Source organism: Labrus bergylta, chromosome 15, assembly GCF_963930695.1.
Source record: "Labrus bergylta chromosome 15, fLabBer1.1, whole genome shotgun sequence".
Taxonomy (NCBI): Eukaryota; Metazoa; Chordata; class Actinopteri; order Labriformes; family Labridae; genus Labrus; species Labrus bergylta.
Window position 1 is genome coordinate 27,502,017 of NC_089209.1, and position 25,824 is coordinate 27,527,840.

Below are 25,824 nucleotides of genomic sequence, written 5' to 3' on the forward strand. Positions count from 1 at the left end.
CTTGAACAGTAGGTGGCGGTATGCACCTTTAAGCTGTTTGCGATCCGCCAAACATTCCCAGAGAAGAAGAAGTAGAAGATGGCGGACCGGATGCAGCATGTTTTCTGTTAGCTTCGTCTGCATACTTTACCTTCCAACTCAATTCTATGTGATCGTATGAATCTCTAATACACCATACTGACGCTCTAACCATAAAGTGCTCCGGAAACTGCAGCATGAAGACGAAGAAGAAGCTCTCTTCAGCCCGCAGTAGCTCGGAGATTGAAGACCACGATGATGCTAAGATGGAGGTCTCTACCGAGAGCTCCAAAAGGAAAGAGCCTTTGTCAGCAGCGAGGAACCCACCAGCAACTAAAAAGAAGGACACTGACTCAGAGAAAGGTAGGGAAGGAATGAACGAAGTCCTGGACGCAATAAAACAGCTAACTGGAAAAGTGGACACGCTAGGTACACAGATACAGCAACACTCACTTATGCTAGCTAACATAGCTAAAGCTGTTTAGTTCAATGCGGAGTCCAGCTTCAGACCACAGGCCGAGAAGCTTCAACTTTAAAGGTGAACAATGCAGAGTTCATGGAAAGAGTCCTGGAACTCACTGCTGTCAAGTCAGCCCGCGTTTGATTTTTGCTGCGCATTTATCTGATCCTTTACGGTAAAGAAGAAGCGAGTAGTGATGTGTAGTTCGTGAACGATTCATTCAAAACGAACGAATCATCTGGGTGAACGAACTGAACTGAATCACTTACTGAAAAGAGTCGTTAATTTCTCAACTTCATTTGTGCTCTCCTCTCTCCCGTCTCGTATCTCTCTCTCTAGACCGTAAGAGTCTCTCAAAGCCCGCCCTCCCTCTCCCTTTCATGTCAGTGATACGTACTGACTGAACCAACAGGACGGAGTCGGTCGGGAGCTCTGTGTCGCTAAAGCCCGCCCCTACTTCTCCCTCTTATGTCTCCAAAATTGAGAAAGTAGCAAATATATTATTTAACATTTGTGTCGCGAAAATGTTTGTGGGTCAATGACGTGACACTCATTTTTTTGTGTCCATAAGGTTAAGTTAACTTTTAAAGGCTTAAAATTTAAAAATAAATGCACAAATGACATGCTTTCATTCTTTGTTTTGAGGACCTAGTCTAACATGTATATTTATTATACATTTTTAGAGAATAATTGGGGTGTTTAGGCAAAAATGTCTAAGTGGTGTAACCGTTGAAACTTCATACCAAAGAATTAAACTTCCTTTAAAAAGGTTAAATTTTCATATAACACCCTATGAACTAGTCTGGCATAATCTTACAATAGAACTGTTCAATAGTAAATAAAAGTAATGGAACATCACTGTTCTTATTATTATAATTATTTTAGGGAAATCGTGTCACCCAGTCAAGTACCAAATTGTCAACATGGTGTAACCACCATTGAAGGAGCCATTTTGTTAATATATTCATCATATCATGTGACAAGAAATGATATCACAAAGAAGAACCCCTGATGGTCCTAACTGCTGCACGCCATGTTTAGCAACTCTCTTTAAAACATGAGATAATTTGACATTTTAAGGGCGTGGTCAGGTATGTCAAATGGTATGACCTCAGAAAAACATTAACAATTTATGATAATTCTAAAAACTTGTATTCACTTTGAAAATTAGATTTGAAATGTTCACACCAGGAACTGTGCTAACATAGGTCTCAATAATAATGCCTGTCAAATTTGATTTGAAGTGGAAATGTCAAATGGTGTAACCGGTTACACTATTTTACTTTTATGACAAGCCTTTCTGTTAGAGGCCACTTTTGTGAAATATCAGTATATTTTCTAATGTTGATTAAAGTGGTGATTCATCCACAACCTTATTATCAAAGGTCAAGAACAAAATGCCCTGGCATTTTGTAAATGTTGAGCTTCAAATTGCATATTTGTGTTCCGTTTACTTACATTTATAGAGGTGCACTGTGTAGTTTTGGTAGAGAAATGTTAAAGTTGGAGAAATTTACAGATTATGTGGTATATGTCCATCATAACTCTAAACACAAACTGTCCTCAGATGAAAATTTGGTCTCTGGAACACTGAAGATAAAATGCTACTGGAGACGTTATGGTGGGGGGTCCACAACAGTGACATCGTAACTCTCCTGGTAACTTTATTTCCAAACCGTGTTCCAGGGACCCATTTTTTACTTTGAATAAAGTTTGTGTATTCAGTTCAGAAAATTTATCAAAGAATTGTTTCACTTCTCCAACTTTCAAATTTCACCACCAAATCTACATAGTGCACCTTTAAACATGTATAATCTAATATATGTATGTATGCTGTAATATTGGCACCTTTGCATTTTAGATGTGTCAGCTATTAGCTGCCATGTGGTAGGGTAGGTAGTATCAGCGTGTCACTACCTGGAGCTTTCTTGCCAAAGTCTGGTACTATAGAAGGTGGCAGTGCTGTGATGGCCATGATGTAAAGAAGGAGAGATGTAAAGTGTTGCCTGTGGGTATGTTATCCTTTGATTCGGGCACAAGTACCTTGAGTTTATTCCAAATACTGAAGAAATGAATTCCCCCTGAAGATTTTGGTCAGATGTTGTAATTTACTTAAGATATGAATTAATTAAGGATGCACCGATCCTGACTAAGACAGCTAGATCAGGTATCAGTCAGAATTTGCCGATCTATGAGACCCATACAAAAGGCCGATCTATTCACTTCAGTTTTATACTATTCTGTGTTCAAGGCAAACATACGTGTGCTACATTACTGTCATCAGCGTACTGGTATTCTGTGCACTTTGGTAGGTGGAGCAAACATAAAATGGAGGAAGCTAACAACAATTTCTTCAAGAAACAATGGCCTTTGACTGTAGAAGCAGTATGGTCAGTTGGTGTAACTGGTTTGTGTCAATTGGTGTAACCAGTATTTCTTGTAAAAAAATATAATAAAACACAGGACAATTAAAGTGGAATAAAAGTAGTCCTCTATTGCAGTGAAATAACAGGTTTTTAAACAATTTTTACATAATTTGCCAAAAATTAATTAGAAAACAGAGGTGTTTACAGCTTTGTGCCCCGCTCAGTATTGAAAAAGGGCATAATTTATGAATTTAGGGATAATCCTAATAAAATCTAGAAATTAGATTTAAAAATTCTTGTGCTATTTTAAAATGAAGTAATTAAAATCATGAGTACGCTTGCATATACTCTAGATGTATAAAAGAATCAATATTCTTAATTTTTCAGTGGTTACACCACTTGACATTTTTAGGTCCATTTAGTCTTACCTTTTGAAAAAACAAAGGTTTAAATGTCATTTTAAAAAACACAAAACCAACATGAATACAAATCTCACATTTTAATGAACCTGATGCATGCTTTCAAATTGTGTTTTTAAAGGATTTTTGAATTGGTCATCTGAACAACCCTTATTTGTCACTGACCCATGTGCTTTTTATAGCTGCTGTCAGTTTGTAAACGGCTTTTATATCCAACTTAATTTCACTCAACTGACTGTTTTAACATCCACTAACGATCGTGTTTCAGTCAGTACAGTGTGTGTGTGACTGAGGCTGGTGACTCGCAGTCTCGCTCGTTCACGTTCAGTCAGTGTTTCGTTCACTGAACGAACTGAGAGGAAGAGAGTGACTCGGAGGTGGAGCTCTTGTTCAGTTTGTTCAGTGAACGAACTGAACGAGAGCTCCGACATTAATCACTGAACAAACTGAGAGGAAGAGCGGCGCTCTCATTCAGTTCGTTCAGTGAACGAACTGAATGAGAGCTCCGCCTCCGAGTCACTCTCTTCCTCTTCGTGTACTGAACGTACTGAACAGAACGGTCGGGGAAAATAAATGTGATTGTTTTAGCAGCTTTCAGTTTGCAAACTGTGGCTTTATCCAACTAAATTCTCAGCTCATTGGCTTATTATTCACCACCGGCTGTTCTCAGTACGATCGCGAGCAGAACTAAACGTTCAGCCGTGTTTCAGCTTATTAAATTCTGATTCACAGACAGAGCTGCGGAGAAGTACTGAACGATTCGGTGAACGAATCACTTTACTGAACTGATTCTACTGATTCAGTACACTGAAAAGAACTGCTTTTCACATCACTAGAAGAGAGTCGCTCTGACCCATGTGACACTGGACTGAAAGTAGATACTTCAAAATAAAAGCACGGCAAAAGATTAGATAGATAGATTGAATGCAATGTGATTTTATGTGTTTTAAATTTCACATTTCAAACAATGTCTTGATAGGTTTGCAAATAATTTCAGTAAACCATGAAGACATTACGGTGGCCCTCAAGGTAAACTGTTTAAATATTTGATAATTGTGAAACCAGTTCACTACATGTAAAAATATTTAATGGAACACAAAAACATTTCAAAAAGACATAAAAACATTTTTGGCTTCGGGTGTTGACTGCTGACAGGAGAGTTTTAGTTTGTGAAGACAGGATGCCTGAAAGTTAATTTTCCTAATAAGTGGATATTTGTTGTGCAGACAGAAATGTGTAGTAGTTCAGTCCAGGACTTGGAGCGCCTGGAGCATGTAGGACTCTTCTGCTTAGTTGTTGATAGTTTCGAGTAAAGGTCATCACCTATGTTCACCTGCATGAGCGTTTTCGTGCCGTCTTGTTCAGAAACAGTTTACGTGTCTCGATGATGCGTGGAATGCCGTTGTTATGGATAAACGTTGAGCGAGTAGCACTTGTTCTTTTAGTTATTAGACACCTGCAGTGGTCTTATCTGATCAGACATGATCAGTGCGTCTCCACATCAAGGTAGACATGGTGCTCATGTCAGCAGCAGCGCTGTAACTGAATTTACAGGTGAAATCTCCTGAGTGACTGCGCGGCTCAATAAGTCTCTAAAACATTTATGTATTACTGATATGTTTTATTTGAACTATTTTACAAGCTAAGGCTAAGCTAAGTTTGCTAGCTAGTATGGCCTTGTTTTTTTACACTGTCAAAATATAGCAAACTACTTACAGCATTCAGGTGACTTTTCAAGCTTCTTGTGCCACCATGGTAGGCACACTGCCTTTGTCTTCACTAAATTTAAAGTGTTCCCACACAGCTTCGGCATTTTGTCTTCCCTTTAACTGAAGTGTGACGCTGACTGACCGCGTGAGGATAGGAATATAAGGTACCCCAAAAAAAATGAATATTCGAATACCAAAATTAATAATCAATTGCCTTCCTGACGAACAAATATTCGAATAGCCGAATATTCGGGTCCAGCCCTAGAAGGATGTCCATCTTTCCTTCATTGATCTCATCCACTGTGACTGACACTGCTTCTGCTGAGAGAGTTACTACTCATTTCATAGCCGTAGAAGCATTTCAAATTGAGATAGAAAAATCCTAGGAACTAAGGTAGAAAGGTCAGAAGGTTCCTGTGGGGCTGATAGTCTCTGAATTCATTTGAAAGCACACTGTTTCAACCTCATTGACACCGCAGTGTGCCAGCTTCACTGTAGCTCAGCTTGCCCAGAGCAGATCGGCCTGAAAACCACACGTAACTTTCGTCCACGGCTCGTGGTCGTCTCACGAGAAATTCGTACTGCTTTACAGCATTACTGCAGTCAGCAGCACTTATGCTATGAAAGGAAAAGTACGGTGACGGATGAAGCTTAGAATAGAAAATGTGAGTGTGACCGAACAAGAAGCCGGACCAGAGGAACTATTGTGGTGCGTTCCAGTTGATCTCGTAAGTGGGAAATTCCCAGTTCCCAGTCAGAAGTGTCAACTGGAACGCCCCCTGGAGTCGTAATTACAACCCCGGAAACTCGGAGTAAAAAAAGTAACCAGAGTTTGGATCCAATATGGCTGCTACGTGTGTCGAAAGGGATGTTTAAGCTGTAACTGTTGATTTCATTAGCAGTTTAGTTGTCTTTTTTGTAATTAAATCAATCAGACTGATGGAATCGTGCAAGTTCTCTCTGTGGAGGTGTTTCATGTCATTTTCAGTCAGAAACTATCACGTAGTGTGTTTTTATCGTCTGGTATTAGCTAACAAAACAAAGTTACTCCTTGGACGAGTCCATGTTGCTTTTCCGACTTGCAACTGGAACGCAGTTATTTCGGGTGTGACGTCATTCCCACTTCCAAGTTCCGAGGTAAATGGAACGCAGCATTAGAGAGGCTTTTACACGTTGGAGAGAGCTTCAAGAAACAGTGGGCTGCAAGTCCAGCGCTGGGCTTGTAATGCTGGTGAGTAATTCTTTTTTCTTTTCATCATCATTTTAGAGTCGTTTCACCAAAAAAACATTCAGTCTATCTCCACAGGTAGATGACGTTATCATACAAAGACCAGAATGTCAGAATAATGTTACGGTCCCCTGATGATAGCGTTAGCGACGCATGCAAAACGTTATTTGTTGGAGATTTTTTGTGCCTTTATTGTAGAGATAGGACAGCGTCAGGAATCAGGGAGAGAGAGTGGGGAATGACATGTGGGAAAGGATACCACAGGTTGGATGAGAACCTGGGCCGGCCGCTTGGAGGACTACAGCCGTACATGGGGCGCGTGCACCAACCACTGCGCCACCAGCACCCCATTGTTGGAGATATTTGGGCAAATTATGACTGATGCACGGCGCAAAAAGTTGTCGACCCCGTTAGCAGTTGTTTGTATGCCAAGTCATCCCATGTCAGCAGAAATTTAGTCTGTAGCATGATAATACAGACATATTGCATATTGTCATGGTTAAGCTAGCTCTTCTTGCTCCTTATCTGAGCAGCGCGTATGCAAACGTTCTCGCAGTTCAAACGTTTCGCCCTCATGTTGCTGTTGAAACTAACGTTACTATACATACTCTGCACAGTTATATCAACCAGCATAATGACTTCAAACTTTATTCCAGCTTTCTAAAAAGGCGATCAATCTACAACCCTGCCAGAGTCTTACAGTCAGACCGCCACAGGTATGTTTTCATGGAGGAACGTTATCTAATCAATTACAGTCATTGAATGGTAAGATGTAATATTTTACTTGTCTTTTGATTCAGGAATGATGTGTTTGCTGTTCGAGGTGTTCAGCCACTGAATGAGGAAGAGGAGGAGGCTGATGTCTTATAATATAGGTCAGTTTGACTTACATCTGAAACACACAAGCACATTGTAGTGTTGAATAGTAATAATCTAATTGTATGTCTTTTTATACTCTGGTTGCAGCATGAACTCCCTGGATGAGGAGGAGGCCCATGACTTTGAATATTGGATTTGACTTTACTTGTACTATTTGTTACAGATCCAGAGCATGGCAAGTACAAGGAATAAGGGGCTCAAACATTCACTCGACATCTGGCATGCTGCAAAGTATTTGGGTAAAAAGCTACCTCAGGTGAGGCTTCTTGTTCTTACTCTCATAACTGTTCTCTCATTTGTTTTCTAAAGATTGTGTTTTTACATGTTCAAACTTTATTGTATAAGGAAGAAAAAGAACATTTCACAGCAGCACATGTTCTCATCTTGTAATTAGGCATACACAGTGAAAGACCAATCGTCAGTCATGACCTCGATGAACCACTTCTGGTATTTCTCCAAACAAGCAACAGCAGAAGAGCAATTCAAGGATTGTTGGTATTTGTGTAGCACCAAACCCAAACTCTTGTTTGTTGGTATGCTCATGCTGAAAGGGAAAATAATGTGTTTCAAGGACTTTATAATAGGTATATAATGATTTTTAAAAATATATATTTTGCAGATATTAGAAATTTTATCACCTTCAGGTGTGACTACAGTCATGCTTGTATTTGTAATAATTTTTTTACAAACACGTTCTTTTTTTTAAATCGACAATGGCTGCATGCTGCATCATTGTTATTTACGACCATTACAAAATGTATTTATATGGTGACTCTTTATCACTCCAGCTGATTTTCAAGCTGAGGACTCTGCTCACCTTTATGTTATTTGGTGCAGTATGAAGTGGAACGTCCAAAAGCACACCTTTATGTATTCAGAGAAGCAGTTTGGTCACACCTGTATACAGAACACTGACCGTGCTTACAGCTACTGATTAAACCCACCAGAACCGCCGACTTCCTGCTCGAGACCGTGATGGACACAAGATGTCAGTATTTAGTGTGACAGTTGTCTAACATACAAATGTATTGTTGCTGTTTCCTAAACAGTTTTGAAAATATGAAACCACTCTAATACACAATTCTATTATTATCCAAGGTCCTGAAGTTGCTGCAATAAAAATCAAAGAGCTGGAGTGTGAACGCCTTGAAAGAGATGAGACTACGGTCAATAATGCTGATGATCCACAGGCACCACCCACAGCTGAACTTTACTCACATTTCACAGGGAGAAACTGCTCCTAAACTTTCTGCTGGTCTGTATCTACAGCTGTGCATGATCAGAGCTCAGGTCCATCATAACATAGCTCCAGGATGGTGTAGGGCCCCCCCCCCTCCTTCATCAGAGCTAATAAAAACCTATTTTATCTTGATCTCTTTAGCTTTTCCTTCCTATTATATCATCCATCATTATTACCTTTGATATATTTTGCATGACAATGCTCAGGGAGATTCTTTTTGTTGGCATTGTTCTGCCCAATGTTGATCGCTTGATTCTTGAAACCTTGATAATGTTTTTGTTATTATGTGAATATAAATAAGAAGATAGAACTAAAAATCAGTGGGCAATGAATGAATGAAACCTTTATTGCCCCTAGGGGAATTTGCCTTGCACAGAGAGCTAAAAAACACAATACAAACAAACATTTACAGGACAGTACATAAGAACACATAAAAAAAACACTAAAGCATCACATGATTCAATGAGGGATTTCAGCGAGTTAAATAAAGTGCAGAGTGCCGAGTTCGTCCTGTATAATCAGTTCTTATTAAGCAGCTGAACACTGCACACAATTACTAATTGTTATAACCATTACCAGTACAGGACAATTACAAGTACTAAATGCAATCATAACAATAGAATGGAAGAAAAGGATATATGTTTTATTATTCAAACAAAGGTCAAAGCAAAAGACTTCAAGGAACTCAACATACAAACTCAACTTGAAATTGCACAAAAACACAGGTATTTACAAGTCTGTCAGACACATTTTTACACAAGGCAGCACACCCTGAAGCCAGGATACTGTCCTCTTGGCAATGCATCTATGATTTTCCAGATGCAGCAGCTTTGATTCATAACTCTGTTCCCCTCTCCCAAGCAGCCAAGCTATCATATCACACATTGTCTATGCTGCAGGCCTGTGATGCTGCTCCACTCCGGGCTCCTGCTCATCACTGATGGTGATTTGAAGTTTAGGTTGAATCCTGGAATAAAAGGAAAACCGATTTTGAAAAAAAAAAAACTCATACACTGTTAGCAATGCATAAACATCTCTTAGATTCGATACGTGAGCTAGACCATAGATACTCCATATCAACCTCACCTGAAATATATAAAGAAAGACTGGGCTTACAAACTCAATATAACCTTCTATCAACGGACAGTAAATGCTGCTCTCAATCAATCAATGAGCTTACATAGATCCCGAGGATTTGTGTATGAGCACGGTGAAAAGGCAGGTCGACTTCTGGCCCATCAGTTGAAATGTAGATCTGCTGCTCAACTCAAACCAAAAATTCGAAAAGCTTCTGGTGAGCAAACAGTCGACCCAGTTGAAATAAACAATACTTTCAAAACATTTTATTCTAATTTATATACATCAGAATTCCCGAAGGACGATTCTGTTATGCTTGAATTTTTGGACATCTTAGATGCTCCTTCCATAGATCCTAATAAGAGGGATGACTTAGACGAGTCCTTTATACTAGAGGAAGTAATCAATTCAATCACAGCAATGCAAAGTGGCAAGGCTCCCGGACCTGATGGCTACCCAATTGAATTTTATAAAACATTTTTGTTCAAGTTAGCCCCTCTTCTCTTTGATATGTTTGAGCACTCTCTGGATCAGGGGGCCTTGCCACAAACACTGTTGGAAGCATCTATCACACTTTTATTAAAACCCAGCAAGGATGCAAATGAATGTGGCTCTTATCATCCAATATCGCTCCTGAACGGAGATGTGAAGATTTTGGCCAAGCTTCTTGCTTCTAGGTTAGAAACTACTGTGACAAACATCATCTCCACAGATCAAACGGGTTTTATCAGGGGTCGTCATTCTTTCACTAATATACGCAGGCTCCTCGGGGTCATCCACTCCCCATCATCCTCGGAGACCCCAGAGGTGGTGCTCTCCTTGGATGCGGTGAAGGCGTTAGACCCAGTCAAATGGCCTAATCTGTTTGCAACACTGCCTTTTCCTCTTTCGAGGGCTAAATGACAGGGTTGCCCTTTCAGTCTGCTCCTCTTTGCTTTGGCCATAGAACCTCTTTCTATCATGCTAAAGGTCTCACAGCATTTCAAGGGAATTCAAAGGAAAGATATAAAACATAGTGTCCTTATGTGGACGACTTACTCCTCTACATTTCGGACCCTGTGCCCCTAACATTGTAAATATGCTACTTCGGTTTGGCAATTTTTCAGGATATAAATTGAACCTCTCAAAAAGAGTGTTTTCTCAGTTAACAACTAAGCCCTTCAAATTGCAGATACCAACTTACCCTTTCTCTTTCCAGATCAGTATTTAAATATTTGGAAATTAATATAACCCGCACGTTATCTGGCCTTTATGACAAAAATTATGCACCCTTGATTGATAGCTTAAAATGGACATCCAGAAATGGAGCGTGCTAAATTTGTTCCTTTACAGGCAAAATTACAAGTGTTAAAATTAACATACTGCCCAGATTTATTTATCTGTTTCAGAATATCCCGGTTTTCTTCTCAAAATCGTTCTTTAGACTTATTGACAAGTTGATATCCTCTTTTTTGTGGAGTAAAAAGCATCCCAGAGTTCGGAAGACGCTTCTCCAGAGGCATAGAGTAGAGGGGGGATTGGCCCTACCCAATCTGATGTATTATTACTGGCCGGCAAACCTACAAAAAAATTGTGTATTGGATCAAGGCCCCAAATACTGACTGGTGCAGAAGCGAATACCTGCATATCATCATCACTACCTGCACTAGCAACTGCTAAGTTATCTGTGTCTCCCAAAACAGTATTCTTTATGCCCTATTGTTATGTCCACCCTTAGGATATGGTCTCAATTCAGACAAAATTTTAACATGCAAGATTTTTCTATTTATTGTCCCATCTGTAATAATCACATGTTCCTTCCAGCCAAATCAGACCCTGTCTTTGCCCAGTTGTGAAGTGCAGGCCTCCATAGATTTAGTGACCTATTCCTCAGAGACACTTTTGCCACTTTTAACGCCCTTTCCACCAAATTTAAATTACAGTGCTCTAGCCTTTTCCGATACTTCCAGGTCCATCACTTTGTTCAATCCATTAGTCCATCTTTTCCCAATCTGCCACCAAGTACACGACTAGATGTTATTTTGAAAATCGCTGCACATCTTAAGGGTCTGATTTCAAATATCTACAATACTATCATGTCATCCAATATTGTAACACTAATGTAGACGAAACATGGGATCGTTGTCACACAGAAAAAGCAGACCTGACTCGCATGTTCTGGTACTGTAATAGGCTGAACAATTTTTGGGCTACTGTATTTCAAACTCTATCTAAAGTATTTGACAAAGATATTCAACCCAGTGCTGAAATTGCAATTTTTGGAGTCCCAGGGGAGGACATATTGATGACAAACAAGATTAAATATATTTTTGCCTTTGCGACCTTGCTTGCTCGGAGAAGGATCTTATTGGGCTGGAAATTGAAACATCCCCCTAAAGCTTCAGCTTGGATGAGTGACCTGATGCTGTTCCTGAAATTTTAAAAGATTAAGTTTTCTATTAGAGGGTCAACCCAAAAATGTCATACAACATGGGACCCTCTAGTTTTTTATTTTGAAAGGTTTAAGACCCTTCCCAAAAATTAAACTCAACAAGAAACAGCATCTTGTCCTTCATGGAGCACTTAACCCTATAATGCCTGACCCAAGAAATAATGGTCAGAATATTCTAATATTTTGAATCTGAAGTCTTAATTTGGTCCTCTAACAAAATGTAAAATCATTTTAAAAAATAGCAGAATTGCATATGTTTTTTTGTTTGTAATCACATTTGATACATCGGGCATAACAATTTAATTCAATTCATTTTATTTGTTTAGCGTCAACTCATAACAAGTGTTATCTCAAGACACTTTACAAAAAGCAGGTAAAATACCATACTTATTGCTATGTTACAAAGATCCGTGAATCCGTCAACCAACGATCTGGTGGGGAGGGGGTAGGGGTGTGGTGGGGGTTGTTCTGAGTGTGTCGCTGAGTGGGGAAGATTTGTTTGAAACATGAAGTGGTTGGTGGGGAACCGTGTGCTTCGATTTTTGACTATGCTTCCCTCGGACAGTAACCCAGCCACTGCCTCCCGGCTGCTCGGGAGCTACCGGGGGGGAAGCCAAGCTATGTTGGCCCGCACCGGCTACAGGTGGCTGGCTAACTGCTGCTGCATACGATGACTCTGACTCAATGGTGCGGAGCCGTCTCTCCAACTCAGACACCCTCGCCTCCAAAGCTAAAAATAAACTACATTTCTTATATGTATCATTATCACTAAAGGAGGACGAGGAGTAACTTAACATCTGACACGTAGAGCAGGAGAGGGAGAGACAGAAAAAGAAGCCATGGTAAAGCTAACTGCTCAGCTAAGCTAAGAGTAGGTACACAGTAACACAGTACAGAGGAGAACAGAACAGAAAATGATGCAATACGCTCACCCGTAGTTCGCTGCTCAGGTGCTGCTCGCTGCTCTCCTTGGGTGCTGCTCTCTGCTCTGCTCGGGTGCTGCTCGCTGCTAATGCAAATTTACTCCTTGGCCATCTGTAACATCTGCATCATTATCTCTTCAAACAGCTGCCTTTTTCCCCGGGTGGGAAGAGAAAATAAAAGGAAATGCTTGTTGTCAAATGTTTGTTTTTCTTTTTGTTAAATAAATAAATACATGCATAAAAAAAGCAATTCATAAACAGAGTGATCTAACGTAACTTATTACATATATTTATAATATTGCCCAACTAGTTGGTATTATGATCCGTTTCACGCCTCTAGGGAAAGCATCTGTTAGATGACAGAATAAACATCCCTGCAGATATTATTTATAACCGATTGAGACATAAAGTGAGTCTGCATCATTACCGGTGTCATCTCATGTTTAGCAGCTTTACCGGGAGCAGAAAGTCAACATAAGTTATGTCTCCGGTTTGCAGACAAATAGATAAATATATCCATCTAACATTGTCTCCAAAAAAAGTATAACCTTACAAACCGATCTATAACTAGAATGGAGCCTATAGGCTACGTGCAGCCATTTATTCACGGCCAGTAGTTATCATGGTAACATTTGAAAACACATACACAAACTAAACAACGGGCTATAGGCGTTCAGGTAATATGGTAATATTACTGTACCTTTAGAGACGACATGGTTCTTTATCTTCTCACAGCGTCTCCTCACCTTCTGCTTGTCAACAAATGCACGTTGTTTCAGAGAAGTAGTCCTAACAGTTTTATGACAGTGCAGTTGCAGTCAGAGACCTGCTGTTGGCGTCAAAGCGCACCAAAACTGAAAAGTTACATATTTGGGCTTTAATATAGTATCTTAAGTCTACCAAAAGTTCCTTATTTTCTTTAAAAACAAAGGAAGGTTTGTATCCATAAAGGAAGTAAAGTATCCTAAGCTTAAGACAAAATTACAAAATAAAAGCATTAAAAACTTTTTTTAAACGCAAAATAAGTGAAATCCAGACATGATTAAAATGTGATCAATTCCAATTACTGTTGATTTTCAGCAATTACAAATGTAATAATTTGACAGCCCTTATTAATATTAAAAAATCAGTCTAAGTACCGTTAATGTTTGTTTACTGTGTCCTGCAGATGTCCAGCAGCTGTTAGTGAGTAAAGAAGAGCTTCCACCTGAGCAGCAGGAGTGGAGCCACATTCTGGACCAGGAGGACACTAAGCCCCAACACATTAAAGAAGAACATGAGGAACTGTGGATCAGTCAGGAGGAAGAACAGCTTCAAGGACTGGAGGAGGCTGATACCACCAGGTTCCCCTTCACTCCTGTCTCTGTGAAGAGTGAAGATGATGAAGAGAAACCTCAGTCCTCACAGCTTCATCAGAGACAAACTGAACAGATGGAAACAGGAGTTGATGGAGAGGACTGTGGAGGAGCAGAACCAGAGAGGTACTCAGATCCAGAGAGACGTTTACAACCAGAGATTGAGGTCAAGATTGAAGACTCTGATGAAGCTGAGACTGATGACAGTGATGACTGGCAAGATACAAGAGAAGATCTGTCAGAATTAAACTTGAAAAATAAGAAACTAAAGAATAGTAAGAGACCACATAGGTGCTCGGATTGCGGTAAAAGATTTAACCGAAAAGAGCATCTGACCAGTCACATGATGATTCACACAGGAGAGAAACCCTTCAGCTGCTCTGAGTGTGAGAAAAAATTTACCCAAAAAGGGTCTCTGACCAGACATATGTTAGTTCACACAGGAGAGAAACCCTACACCTGCTCTGAGTGTGGTAAGAGTGTATCCCAAAGTGGAGGTCTGGCCACACACATGTTAGTTCACACTAGAGAGAGACCATTCAGTTGCTCTCAATGTGGAAAACGATTTAGAGAAAAGGGGACTCTGAAGAGACACATTAAAGTTCACACTGGGGAGAAAGCCTTCAGTTGCTCTGTTTGCAGTAAAGGTTTTACCCTAAGAAGAAGTCTGACCACACACATGTTAGTTCACACAAGACAGAAACCCTTCAGTTGCTCTATTTGCAGTAAAGCATTTCATCAAAAAGCAGCCATAACCCAACACATGTTAGTTCACACAGGAGAGAAAGCCTTCAGCTGCTCTGGGTGTGGTAAAAGGTTTAGTTCTAAGGGAGAACTGACCAAACACATAATGATTCACTCTGGAGAGAAACCCTTCAGCTGCTCTGTTTGCAGTAAAAGTTTTACCCGAAGAGATAGTCTAGTCACACACATGTTAGTTCACACTGGAGAGAAACCCTTCAGTTGCTCTATTTGCAGGAAAAGTTGCACCCAGAGAGGAAGTCTGACTAGACACATGTTAGTTCATACAGGAGAGAAAGCTTTCAGCTGCTCTGATTGTGGTAAAAGGTTTAGTTCTAAGGGGGAAGTCACAAAACACATGATGATTCACTCTGGAGAGAAACCCTTCAGCTGCTCTGTTTGCAGTAAAAGTTTTACCCGAAGAGATAGTCTGACCAGACACGTTAGTTCACACAGGAGAGAAAGCCTTCAGCTGCTCTGGATGCGGTAAAAGGTTTAGTTCTAAGGGAGAACAAAAGTGATGATTCACACTGGAGAGAAACCCTGTTTGCAGTAAAAGTTTTACCTGAAGAGATAGTCTGGCCACACGTTAGATCCCACATGAGACAGCCTTCAGCTGCTCTGAATGTGGAAAACGATTTAGAAAAAAATGGGACTCTTAAGATACACAGATATGCAATCTGCTCCTCTCAACGTGAAAAAAAGATTTACCCATAAGTCTAGTTTGACATATCACATGGCAATTCACAGAGAGAACCCCTTCAGCTGCTCTGAGTGTGGCAAAAGGTTTTGTTCTAAGGGAAATCTGACCTGGCACACGTTAGTTCACACAGGAGAGAAACCCTTCAGCTGCTATGTTTGCAGAAATGTTTTTACCTGAAGAGAAACTGTGGCCACACACGTTAGTTCACACTTATCTCCCCTCTAAATTAGACAAAAGAACACAAAACACACTTTGTAATAACCGTTAGAAAATAGCTCAATGCTATATACTAGGACTCCTGCTCATAAATTCAACATATGACCACTTACGCTGCACTGCTGTTCAGTCTTTCTCCCAGCGTGGCAGCTAACACACAAACACGACACATTTTCCTCAATCTACAAAAATCATCATGAATACACAATCATTGTTCATCAGCCTTACTCTGTAAACTTAAATATAAATATTGATGTTATCTTTATCTCTTATTTTGAAGGTTAATACTTCTATAACAAGAATAAAGAGATGAACTGAAAGAGGACAGCCTTGTTTAATCCATTCATTTCTAAATCTTTGATGATATCTCGCATTTTGAAGGTTACCCATTTAATAAAACTATCACCAACATGAAAGTATTGTAAACACTGATATAAAAACTCCCACTTAACCGTATCAAAGGCTTCTTCAAAGTGAGCTATAAACACCAAGCCAGACGAATGATTCTTATCATAATATTCCATTATTTCAAGAAGACGCTGAAGATATCATCTCCTATGAATCGACCTTCCAGAAAACCTGTTTGATCAAAATGTATTCATCGTTGAATCACCTGCTTTATTTTAAGAGCAACACATTGAACTAAAATATGAGCATCACAGCACAAAGGTGTCCGGGGTCTCCACTTATTCAGTACCACAGGTTGATTACGCTCACACACAACTTGTAAACGCCTTGATTAAACACGTTGATAACAGACACGTTAGACACGAGATTGAATCATCAGTGAAGAGCTTACTATGTAATGTTTCACCATACTGCGTTCAAATTTTTTGTTTGTTTGTGAGAACCCATCACACCAATTAAGACAGACAACCATACATGTTTCAAATAACACTAGGAACATCCAATTAGATATATATATGACACGACTCTCTTTCCAACACCTGCTAACGAGGCTGCTTGATCAACTTCACTTGGATTGGCCTGATTAATTCTCTTTGGCAAATTAACTTGCCAAGCAGGGGATATGTAGCCGTTATCAGCAGCCACGTTTTACAATCTCTCTTCCTGCAGGACTCAGGACTGTGGATTATCATCTGGGTTACTTTTTCACCAAGAAACAAAGAAACTGATCAATGATTTAAGTCTGCCTCTCAGACAGGCTCTGGAAGACAGGATATTATGAACTTTTACAACACCTGGAATAAACAATCTAGCGGAAACAGAACACTCTGCTATCTACGAATTGACCCCAAAGACATGAAATATGACCGAAACCAGTCTCTGCAAAGTCATAAAATTAACCATCTGTTGAAGGACTGCTGAAGAGCTGAATTAAACCACAGCGTTCAATTCTGCATCAAATGAACATTTATGTCTTTCTTCATCTAGATATTTGTAATTGTCACATATGTATTGTAATCATCTTTTTAAACTCCAAATCTGATTTTCTGACTAGGAATAAGAGTTATAAATAGTTTAATAGGAATTTGACGTGGAGCACTATTGCCATCTAGTGTTAGAATATCCTTGAATACGTAACCTTCATAATTATACATTTAGACGTGTTATAAAGCTTACTCTTTGATATTAGCTATATAAGGTGTTATTTAAAGACACCAACTTTTTTTCCTACTTTATTGATATGTCTTATTAAGAATGTTGACTGTATAACATGGTTTTGTTCACATGCAGGCTGGGATTAACTGAGGATGTTCCCAGATGGTGTGATTTTCATTTTAACATGAATCTGATAGAAATGTTTGTCTAAATATATGACTTGAATCTACATCAACGTGGATCTGATAGAAATAATATTGAAATTAATGTATGGTGACGTATATATGTTTAGATTCTTATTCTTAATCTTATTGAGTAAACTTGGTTTAATTTAAACAATTGTCCTCCGATCAGAATGGGAGTCCCCCATGGGCGGCCCCCCTCTTCTCCTGCAGACCCCCCTCCTCTCATCCAGCTGATAAGAGTTCACACTGACCTCAGATCTCCACTTTTAGTTTTTAGTTTAGTTTTAGTTTTGGTTGAAGTTTAGAGCTTCAGCTCTTGCTCGCTTCTCTCCGGACTTCAGTTCGAATCACTTTTAAGTTTGTGCCGTAGAGACGACTCTCTGCCGAACTTTCATTTTCACACGCAATTTTTGGAAGTTTTTTGAACTTTCTTCTCTAAAGTCTTGGCGCTTCAATTTTGAACGTCAATTCCTTAGTTTGGATTCATTGAGATGGCCATCCGGTTAATCTGAATTGGAAATCGACATATCAAAAGACTCTTTAATATTTTTTCCTGTTGGATCCTCTTGGAGCTTCTGAGACGATGGCTGAACCAACGTACAATCTCCATTCCAGCTGCACACTCCGACCAAGATGTTAAGACATCTAATCTGGCCCGTGGACCTCTCTGGGCCAAATAGAATCCCAAAATTTGTTTATCAACTTTTTCCTTTTTGACCATTTTCTGATTAAGTCATTCAAACAATATCGCGTCTTATCTCATTACTAAATATATAATGTCACCATACATTAGAATTGCATTATCCTGATCATAATAATCATATTCTTTATCTGTTTCATCTATACCTCATTGTTTACCCCTTTGTATATTCAATTTTACACATAAAATTCAGGACTTTGTCTGTGTGTTTTCTTGTTTAACATTTCCAGAACTTACTTCTTTCAAGATATGAAACTGACTGATTAATTAATTAACTTATACCGTTGAAGTTATTTTCTTCCTTTAACAGGAAGTGGTGCCCCCTTCTTTTAATCTGAGGTTAAATAAAGACATAACATTTTAATAATTTAATTACGCTACATCTTATATGTTGTAATTCCTCCATAAGTGTTTTTTCTTTGTTATGTTTAAAAAAAGAATACTTGATGGTATGACCCCACAGTGCACATTTAAACCCATACAATGTGTGGGTCTGCTGATCCATTATTAACAGAGAATAATCTTGTTGAAATTATAAACGTCTCGTCTTCCTGCAATAATTGATTTCACTTCCAGTAACCTCTACCTCTGTTAACCCCAACAAAATGTATCTTTTATATAATGAGATGACCATCAGAGCGACATTATATTATTGCTTGTGTTACACCACTCACTCTGCAACCGTACTTATGGTGTAGAAAATGTCCACAGGCCAGGATGGCAAAATTTACAAGCTGTCGGTAAATCAGCACCACACTTCAGCAGCAACGCAAGAATACCAGCTCAGACTGTTTACTCAAGCCACTTCTTTAAGTTTCCCTTTTTATGTGCAACAAAAGAGCTTTACACTGCCACCTGCTGGTCAATGTAAAAACACCTAATTCAACAGAAACTATTAATGTCACATTGTGTTATTACCAACATGTTAAATAAAAGTGACTGGAATTAACTCACAAAAATAAGTATTTTTACGGGTGCTATCCTTGGTGTATCTTTGAAATCAAATTGAACGATTTTAAAAAACAGATCTGGTCTACTAGCCATTGAATTTCTTCAGCAGGTATATCTCATTAGATCTGGATTCTTTATTCTCCATAAATCAATTAATCCATGGCAGACGTCATCGATAACATAGCACTAGGTTATTTTTCTTGGTAATCTCTCTTGTTTCCTGCCCTATCTTTAGTTGGGTCAAGGACCGTATTAAAGTCTTCAACCATAATTATAAGTTTATCATAATGCTGAATCATATTGAGCATATTTAAAAAAAATGTAGGACCCTTGCTATTTGGAGCATATACATTAATTAAACATAAATGTAACATCAGAATTATACAACCATCTATCTTGTTTAAAGAATAATCCAGATGCTCCCTGAGCGAGATTGCATCACCCCTCGGACTTCTTGAACCATGATTAAAAATGATAGCTCCCATCCATTCTCATATCCACATCTCTTCCTCTTTTTGAGTTGAGTGTGTCTCCTATAAACATATTATATCAAACTTATTTTTGCTATTCAGCCAAGTAAAAACTTTGTTTTTCTTCATAGTATTTGATAACCTTATGTACTGTAGTTCTGCTTGTTTTTCAATGTATGCAGAAACAAATAGACATAAACACAACAAATAAATACATTTCAGTGTTATTGTTAACGTCAATCAGCATTTGCACTATTTATTATTAACCCTGACCCCCAAGAAAGTAGTACGAGGGAATTATTTAAATAACCACACTTAATCACCAGAATAACACCTGTGTGTGCTACTCAAGGTAGACCAACCTGTTTCCTCCAATCAGCCTGTCCATAGTCATATGTCATCTCTTCCCTAACAGCAAAGAGAAAAAGGTTTGCCCTTTGCCATGATCTTTTTCATCTTACAGTTCGGCTGCTTGTGGTCATCATTGACTAGTCTTCCTAGACTATGGAGTCAGATCAGTCTCAATATTCATGATTGCACCTAGAAGGATTCACAAATGTATTTTGTGATTTATATATGATTGATTCTATCCACGAACATATTTTTCAATGTACACACAAATATTTATCATTCTATATAAATGTAAAAAAAGGACGTTCACAAACTTCTAATTCACACACATATTTATTGTTTTAAAAATATGTAATAGATATCCACTTTAATGTATTTGCAGTTTTCATCAAAAACACATTTGGATCTTGCTACATTTATAACTGAACTGTTCAGTCTGCATTTACAAACTGTTTGTCATGTGTCTGTGTGTGTGTGCATGACTGGTTGATTTTTATTTTACTGTTGCCATCATCTGTCCAGGAGACAACAGATGGAAATTAGCTAGTTAGCTAAATCTGGTACAAAGCATCTCTTCTCTTCTGAGACTAATGTTTTTGTCCCTGATTCAAATAAACGATTAAACTAAACTAAACTGATATCCTGATCCTGATGTTGAGTTACTGTCAGCTTGTCTAATGTTCTGGATGTTTTCAGTAAAGAAGGTGTAAAATTAATTACAGGCCCTGGTAGCATGAAGTTCAGGTGCTGCTGACACAGGAGGGTTTGTTAGCCTGTCGACAGTAGCTAACAGGGCACAAGCATTATTATTGTTTCTGATGATGATGTCAGAGAAGAAAGACTGTCTTGCTACATTAAAGGGATCAGATGATCCGGCTCACTTTGATCCTTTTTGGATCACCCTGATCCAGGTACAGATTTAAGGATTATCAAATCCAGATTATCAGATCTTATTTTGTCACTTATTTTTTTATTGTTGATATCAGAACAATACAGACATTACAGAAGGGGGTCCATTGTTTTTCTGTCATGTAGAACATTTAACCCCCATTCACCCTCCTCCTCCCCCCCCCCCCCCCCCCCCCATTACCACGCCCACCAACCATGAAACAGAGCAGCTGGACAGAGTGAACAGAGTCAGCTGGTCTTCAGTCAGCAGTGTTTCTCAGACCGACACACCACACAGAGACACTGAAGAACCAAACCAGAACAAAAACCCAAACCCAGGATAGAGAGGTTCAGAGAATGTGGTGTTGAAGGTGTGGAGGTGGATCAGTGTGTCAGAGGAGACTCTGTAGAAGGACAGAGAGCCAGCAGGACAGTCCACATACACTGCTACTCTCTTAGAGACAGAGGAGGAGGAGGAGATCTTTGTTCTTCTGGGATTGTGCATGACAGAGTAACCTTCATCAGAGCAGAACAGACTCCAGGACTGATTATTCCATCCAAACATACATTCATCACTGACTCCTCTCCTTCTGATTCCTCTGTAACTCACTGATACATCAACCTTTCCTCTCCACTTGACCTCCCAGTAACAGCGACCAGTCAGACCAGTCCTACACAGCAGCTGAGACCAGTAGTCAAATCTGTCTGGATGATCAGGATATGACTGAAGCTTCTCCAAACATGTCACCTTCCTGTTGTTGTCAGACAGTCTGAGGGATCTGTTCACTGTGTTTGTGTCCAGTTCCAGCTCACAGGCGTCTGATGGAGAGAACGAGACACAACACAGCTGCAGGTTATCATCTGTTCATTCATCAACAACTTTACTGACACTTACTGAGAGTCAATCAAACTTACAGTTCATATTCAGCACTGAATGATGTTTGACAGCACTAAAATGTAATAATCCACTTCTAATCAAGTTCAAATGTAGTTACCATGCTGTGAAAAAATACTCATTTTACGTTAAATAACTCAACATTTTAAAAGTATTTTTCTGTTTTTTTAAATAAACAAACTGTAAGATGACATTATCTGTAAATTAACAACCCCCCCCCCCCCCCCCGTTATTTTATTTTAACGTTTATTTCTCTTTTTTACAGTCAAATTACTCTACAAATGATACATTATATATTTTCTGTTTTCTAAGATTACATATTTAATAATCTGTAATTAAATATGTAGCTGGTTAATATAAAGGTGTATGTCCATACCAACAATATGACGTGTTTCTCTCTCATTTTAAGATCTATCTTATTGGTTTTATGTTCATGTGTGCCTGACATTCAAACTCTGTCATTCTGGATATGACTTTGATGATGCAAGACTTCAACCACATTTAAAGGTAAGTTTTCACTTTAGTTTCCCTTTTTTAGGTTCTTTATTTTAGATCAGACCGGTCTGTAAATATTTTGGTTTTAGGTACACAGTCTGTACCTATTTAAAGGTTTTAAGTCTCTTTTCTTTGTGAGTTAACTCTTTTCTTCCTCCTTTAACAGGTTAGAAAACACACATATTGTCACAGTACCTGCTCCTTGACTATATATATATATATATATATATATATATATATATGAACGCAAACAGACACATTTTTCGCGCAGACTTTACCCAGAGTTTCTCCGACCAGACCCCTACAGTCTGTAGTTTGGATACGACGGAGTGTATGAAATTTGTGGTGTTTAAACCAAAAAGCTGTGTTATCTGTTCTGCCTGTAGGTGGCGATAAAGTACTGTATGTTGGTGCTATATGCAGTTGTAGAGTGTCTCCTGTGCCAGAAGCGTGTTGTAGCCAAGGGGCAACCTCCGGTCTCGAAAAATGAAGCCTATGCGGAAGTACAAAAAACTGCAGTTCCTCGAGGTTCCGCTTGAGGCTGGCTGCAGAAGCGCCGGAAGTGCCATAAGCCCACAGCCAAAAAAGCCAGTTTTTACCACAGGAATCATATTTACAGCCTGGTTCAAAAAACGAGATATATCTGATAAGTTGACGGCCCCTTCTCCTCACACTGTGGGGGGGGGGGGGGGTGATTTTTTTTATAACTCATCGGATTTTTATTCTATTAAGGAAAACGGCTATGCTCATATTTGGTTGTGTCAGATTTGATTGACAGCTCTGCGCGCTGCATCTGTCTGTCAGGTCAGCAGGTCAGGAGGCTAACAGCTTGATCCGTCTGATTTCTCCTCTTTCTTACTTCGTTTGGAGAGTTTGTTTAACACATATCTGACAACATACATGGCTTGCTGTGCGGTTAACAGACCATCCAAGAAGTTCATGCTTCAGTTTTCTTCGGTAAGTGATATAGTAGTGTTATATTTACTGCTTACTCGTGTCGGTATTTATATTTACGGACCTAGCTTGTTTAGCGTTAGCTTGTAAACCAGTCGGCTAACTGTGTAGCTCATTATTTACATTATTTACGGTCAATGGTTTAGAAAGGTTTGTTGTTAAGATGTTGTTGAAAATAATGAGTTTGTGTGATGTTAGAAGCTAAAGGTTCAGCTCGGTGGTTAACCACAGACTGTAAATATGGTTATCTGACGTTATGATGAATGTTATACTCCACGTAAATGTGGACATTAAAAAACAAACTTTGTGTAGTAATTATCCGTCAGTAACATAAACTGAACTGAACCTAATGTGCTGTGTAGGTTATAGAGGATGACATTAAAGTTACATGGTTGATGTAGTGTCTGAAGATTTGAGCAAACTGTTAACAAATTTTAAAAATATGCACTTTGTAAGAGCATCTGTAACCATTAAGAACTATATTAATAACCATATTAATTTTCACTGAACTCATACACAGAATATAGCAGTAGAAATATAAAATATAAATAACATATGGAATGAAAATAAGATATAAAGCACATAGATATAAAGTATAAGAAATAGTTTGAAGAATACAGCCATGTACTGAGCTCATGTTAATAATAAATGAGTTACTGTATGTTCTGTACTAAAGCACAGAGAGTTGGGACCTGTTACTGATTTAAATAATTCAGGTTATATTTGTTTCATGTTAAGATGAAGTACTATCCACAATAAACTGCTTAATTTTTCCTCACAAAATCTGAGACAATTTGATGTGGAATATCATTGTGCAAGTGAGTGAGAGAGCTGAAAACAGCATGATTACAATAAGGTTTATCTTCTTAACTTTGAATAGATGTTGATTACCTGAATACTGTACCTTTGTTGTCTGGGTAGTACACTGTTGAATTTATAAATGTGCTCTTACACACAGATGAATACAGAAAAATAGATGAGAACAAAAAAATGATTTAATGAATAACTGATATTTTCTCTCTTTCTTTGCCATCCTGAAGACCTCTCACTAAAAGTCCATGTTCTCCTGGATCCATGTCACATGCTCGAGCTTCTTCAGAATGACTTTTCAACAGTTGAAGTTCTGGTGAGAGAAGATGGCCAGCAGATAAGACGGCAGTACATGAAGGAGCTCCACAGGCTTCAGGAGGAGGAGGAGGGTTTGCACCTTGGAAGACTGTATTCATGCTGTTCAAATAAAACTAGATCTCCTCCAAACAACTTGCAATCAAACCATTTTCTTCCCATTTTAAAACCCTTTGTCCAGTTTAGATGGGAGAAGTTGATATTATGTGATATTGATCAGGGAAGACTACATTTCTAAATCATTTTTAACTGTGTTTTTAGTTTTTTTAGTTATTGATCTTATTTACTCTCCATGTATCTTGATTTAAGAATGGGGCTGTGTTTAAGGGCATATTTTTGCAATGACTCTGTTCCATCCCACTTTCAGAAATGAACTACATTAGTATTTATCAAAAGAATAAGAAGTTGTGTAAAAGTAGACTTCCTTCCCTAAGCTATTGAGTTGAGCATTAATGCACATTTTAGTCTTGTCATTTCAAATCTGAAATGTATACTCATAAGTAGACATAAAGGAGTGCATTTATATAGAAATATTTATTTAATCTGAAAAACAACATTAAAAAAAATCTGTTTTTACAGCAGAGATGAACATGTTTACAGCTTGGTACAAAACAAACAAATAGGTGTGATTAGCTCATGTCTCGATGGACACACACTGTACGGGGGGTGAATGTTTTGATGACTCATCAGTTTTGATTTGATGAAGAATAAGAGTTATTCACAATAAGGCTTGTAGCTGACCAGCTTGACAGGCGGGCGCGGTGTAACGGTTTGTCAAGAGGCTTAAAACCCGTCTCAGCTCCAGCTCTCAGTCTGTGAATGTCATCACTCAGGCCATCCGGGGGAGACCTCCCTCACAGCGAGCTGTTGAAGAGAAGCAACTGAAGTCCACCCCAGAAGAACCAACAAATACAGATGTTGTTGAGGCTCAGGTTTCTCTCTGGGCACTAATCCACCAAGTCCAATAATCCACACTGTGTCTATAGGAGAAATACAAAGGTGTTCAATTAATGCCTCAGACAAGACAAAATGTACAGTTAACTACATGTGACAGCTCAGGCTGTTTTTTGTTATGAGCCACATCTGCAGGAAAAATATTGATAGCTGCAACTCCTAATAATAGATGCCAGTCTTAAACACTATTACTGCCAGCTAAAAAATAGAACGATAAAAGATGAAACAAAGACTTTAAGTACTAAAAAGTTAGAAACGAACAGGAGCAACGGTAGCTTGCGCGGTTGACGCATGCGCACTCAGCTATATAAGAAAGCACTAAGAGAAATGCTTTTTTTTTTGATTGTTAGTAAAATAGTAGAAGTAAGTCCTGATAAGTGAAGGGATGAAAATCCTTTGCCTTTTAAGCTTTCACTTGTGTGTCTGCACTTCATGTCAGCTGATCAGAGAAGTTGAGTCAAAAGAAACTCATGACTGTGGAGCAGTGGTGATAGGCGATGCTCTGTCTATGCACTGGTTAAGACTGAC

General features: G+C 38.8%; 3 protein-coding genes and 1 long non-coding RNA gene across 4 annotated transcripts; 3 read left to right on the plus strand and 1 right to left on the minus strand.

The window, feature by feature from the left end:
* Positions 1-66: 66 nt before the first annotated feature.
* On the plus strand, positions 67-18,413 carry LOC109991678 (FK506-binding protein 5-like). The gene is made up of 3 exons (XM_065963804.1): positions 67-381; positions 13,919-14,231; positions 16,843-18,413. The coding sequence occupies exons 1-3, from the start codon at positions 216-218 to the stop codon at positions 16,952-16,954; spliced, it is 591 nt and encodes a 196-aa protein (XP_065819876.1). The 5' UTR covers positions 67-215; the 3' UTR covers positions 16,955-18,413.
* LOC114920850 (uncharacterized) lies at positions 4,824-12,256 on the plus strand. Its single transcript, XR_010668768.1, has 3 exons — positions 4,824-6,916; positions 7,001-7,075; positions 7,243-12,256. It is a non-coding gene; the product is annotated as an uncharacterized lncRNA (long non-coding RNA).
* Positions 14,238-15,723, plus strand: LOC136182720 (gastrula zinc finger protein XlCGF57.1-like). Its single transcript, XM_065963801.1, has one exon. The coding sequence runs from the start codon at positions 14,449-14,451 to the stop codon at positions 15,334-15,336; it is 888 nt and encodes a 295-aa protein (XP_065819873.1). The 5' UTR covers positions 14,238-14,448; the 3' UTR covers positions 15,337-15,723.
* A 2,484-nt stretch (positions 18,414-20,897) lies between the features above and the next one.
* LOC136182783 (stonustoxin subunit alpha-like) lies at positions 20,898-25,589 on the minus strand. Its single transcript, XM_065964135.1, has 2 exons — positions 25,558-25,589; positions 20,898-21,736 (listed from the first exon to the last, which is right to left on the minus strand). Exons 1-2 carry the CDS (start codon positions 25,587-25,589, stop codon positions 21,151-21,153), a joined length of 618 nt encoding a protein of 205 aa, XP_065820207.1. The 3' UTR covers positions 20,898-21,150.
* Between the last annotated feature and the right edge of the window lie 235 nt (positions 25,590-25,824).

Bases quoted from the DNA above. Each gene is read 5' to 3' on its own strand.
- LOC136182783 (XM_065964135.1), bottom strand. From the start codon at position 25,589: ATGCGTCAACCGCGCAAGCTACCGTTGCTCCT. The intron at 21,737-25,557 runs GTTCGTTTCTAA...TGATGAATGAAC, and splicing joins CGCAAGCTACCGTTGCTCCT to AGATGATAACCTGCAGCTGT.
- LOC109991678 (XM_065963804.1), top strand. From the start codon at position 216: ATGAAGACGAAGAAGAAGCTCTCTTCAGCCCGCAGTAGCTCGGAGATT. The intron at 382-13,918 runs GTAGGGAAGGAA...TGTGTCCTGCAG, and splicing joins GGACACTGACTCAGAGAAAG to ATGTCCAGCAGCTGTTAGTG. The intron at 14,232-16,842 runs GTACTCAGATCC...CTCTTCCTGCAG, and splicing joins GGAGGAGCAGAACCAGAGAG to GACTCAGGACTGTGGATTAT.
- LOC136182720 (XM_065963801.1), top strand. From the start codon at position 14,449: ATGATGATTCACACAGGAGAGAAACCCTTCAGCTGCTCTGAGTGTGAG.